This window comes from Austrofundulus limnaeus, unplaced genomic scaffold (assembly GCF_001266775.1).
Source record: "Austrofundulus limnaeus strain Quisiro unplaced genomic scaffold, Austrofundulus_limnaeus-1.0 Scaffold118, whole genome shotgun sequence".
Classification (NCBI taxonomy): Eukaryota; Metazoa; Chordata; class Actinopteri; order Cyprinodontiformes; family Rivulidae; genus Austrofundulus; species Austrofundulus limnaeus.
This window is the reverse complement of record NW_013952520.1, coordinates 944,506-947,274: the sequence shown is the minus strand read 5'-3', so window position 1 is coordinate 947,274 and position 2,769 is coordinate 944,506. Positions and strand designations below refer to the sequence as shown.

The 2,769-nt window shown below is 38.8% G+C and overlaps 1 protein-coding gene across 1 annotated transcript in view; it reads right to left on the bottom strand.

The window, feature by feature from the left end:
• Window positions 1–2,197, bottom strand: part of arrdc1a (arrestin domain containing 1a) — a gene marked incomplete at its 5' end in the record, with an annotated part of 15,578 nt that extends 13,381 nt beyond the window's left edge. Inside the window, 2 exon segments of the mRNA XM_014014697.1 lie at window positions 251–301; window positions 2,087–2,197. Coding sequence (XP_013870151.1) covers window positions 251–301; window positions 2,087–2,197 — 162 coding nt within the window.
• Between the last annotated feature and the right edge of the window lie 572 nt (window positions 2,198–2,769).

Sequence of the window (2,769 nt, the reverse complement as noted above, 5' to 3'; positions counted from 1 at the left end):
CTTTTTACTCTGAGTGGCCCCTGGTTGACTGGAACTCCTACTGCATTTTCAAATGATTACCTTAGTAAAACTAGTACACGAAAATGGGACAATAAGTCCCAGTAAGCACAGGAACAAAATTCCAATGTTCAGCACTGCCAAATAACAGGCTGAGGTTTAACAGAACATGTAGAGACATGTCTGAGTACAAAGGGGGGGGCATGGGAGAGAATACAGAGCGTGTGTTACTCCCATCACTCCATGCTCCTACCTGGAATGAGAAACTTGAATGGAAATGAGTGCTCCCCCTGTTTTAGAGTTCCTGTAGGAGACACAGAGAGCACAGATAACATTTGTCAGTGGAAACCAAAACAATCGCCCCTCTGAGTTCCATTGATATGCCTCAAGGCTACATTATAAAATAAGAGCTTTCATTTTCATAGGAGGGATGGGGCCGATTCGATCCAGTTTCTGTAGCGGGTTCTGATACCAACCCAACATAATTAATGGATCTGATACAATATGGGGAGATTTCTGATCCATGAGCTGTGTCTGTGCTTTAATGTTTTCTGTTGAAATAAGTGATTCTCTGCTGGCTGCTCTTCTAGCTGGCTGCAAACTGTGGAAATGATTTCCTGAACAGAGGAACGTCTCAGTGAGACACGGAAGAATTTATTTTACTTGTATTTAACCAGGCAAACCTCACTGAGATCTCAGATCTCTTTTTCAATGGAGGCCTGGGCCAGAAGGCAACCTATTGTACATGTTTTTAGGGTGTGGGGGGAAACAGGAGTACCCGGAGAAAACCCACACAAGCACGAGGAGAACATGCACAGAAAGACCCCAGGTCCAAACTGGGGATCGAACCCAGACCCTTCTTGCTATGAAGCGTTGGTGCTAACCACTGATCCATCATTRTGCCAAATGAACCAGATACCCCTCAGGAAATCATTCCACAGTTTGCAGCCAGCTAGCAGGCCAGCAGCTCGGTGGCTAAACCAACTTTTCATTACAATATGACCTGTGTGTTTAAAAGTAGAGACTTTAAACTATATACCAGTACATTTTAAATGTCTTGACAGGCCAAGTAAAACTAGTTATGATAAAAAATGACATTTTTTTCTGTAACTGATGGYCATTTTGAAACACTTGTTGCTGCAGTGCGGCAACAAGAAACACGGGCAGACTCATGGAGCAAACTGTACACCAGTCTCAGCCTTCTACCGAGATGAACACACAACCATCTCTCCCTTTCTGAAGGCCCTGTCAAACTATAACATTTCAGATAACTTATGCCAACTTATGAAAACAAAATTTTCACTAAATTATTAATAAAACTTACAAATTTCATCTATTTATTAGCATTACAGTRTGTACACTCCTAAAAGAGGTTTCCAGTTGATTTTTTTTTTCAGTTCCATACTCAACATAGATGTCTTTAAAATTTTCACATGTTGGCATAAGTTGTTTAAAATGTCATAGTGTGACAGGGCTTAACTGAGACATGAAGTTTTTTGTCCAAAAATTCTGCAGCAGGACGAAGACAAAGATGTGAAAGTTGAATTTAGTTTGGCGGTGATGGAGAGCAGGAGTGAGTAATGAGATTTGTGATATTTAGCTTGTTTGGATTTTATCATTAAGATGTGTTGTGTGTGTTTAGCGTTCAGTTAAGTCAGTTTTAGTGTGTTTGAGTCAAAACAATGAGACAATTTTTGAACGTGAAACTAAAGCTTCTGTTTCAGCTGGAGGATGAAGGTTTGTTAAATGTGTCCRTATATTTATGAATATTACTGTTTATATTTGTGTTAAACATAAGTTATATAAAATCAATAGTGATAACAATAATGCTAAATTAAAAAAATCATAATAATAAGAAAACAGAGCTTTGGTATCGGAATAATATCGGCCGATATCCGAATCGGAAGTGAAAAACTGTGGATTACTGCATTCCAATTTTAATTACGCCCACCCCACTGTAATTTTTCTGAATTACAAGTGTACAAAATATTGTCACAATGTTAAAATAACCAACCTAACACAACTTTATTAGTGAGTTTGTAATTTGCACAAGTTAAGGTTTTATAAAAAAACTTGTTGAACATTGTACCTTTGTCTGCAACAGAGACAGTGTTGTTGAAGTACTGCTCCTCCAGTGTCCAATCAGTGTCATTTTGCTTTGCGGTGATGCCACAGAAACCATTGCAGTTCACTTTGATGGCTGGAGATGGAAACAAACACAGTGATGTGTTAAAGTCGGATTAAATTAACCAACAGAACATTGTGATGTTTCATTAAGACACTGCTGGTCTAAACTGTACAAAGAACAAAAATGCWGCATTTTGCCATCTTTGCTGCTGATCTAAAGACTACAATGAGTCTGATTTTGATAAAATCATCCAGACAGAAATTTCTTGTGCAAGCAYATATTCTTCACCTAAAACTATGAACTTAGCCACCTTTTGTCAAAGTTTTAAACAAAAATCACCTTGGCAGAGTTTTACATGCTTTGGTCAAACCTTGAAAAWTTTTTTTTGCAATCTTACATGATACGCTGAGGTGTCAAAAAATGTTATGTCACTGAACTGTTGGAGACCTGGGGCCTCATGTATGAACGGTGCGTACGCATAAAAAAGTTACGTGCGCCAGGTTCTGCTTCATGTTGGGATGTATTAAAACCAACGTTGCGTGAAAGAGTGCGAATATTTACGCACACTTTTCACCTGCCGTGAGAACGTGCGACAGCCACGCAAAGTTTTTCAGTCCACAGTTTTAACCCACAAAGTCACAAAT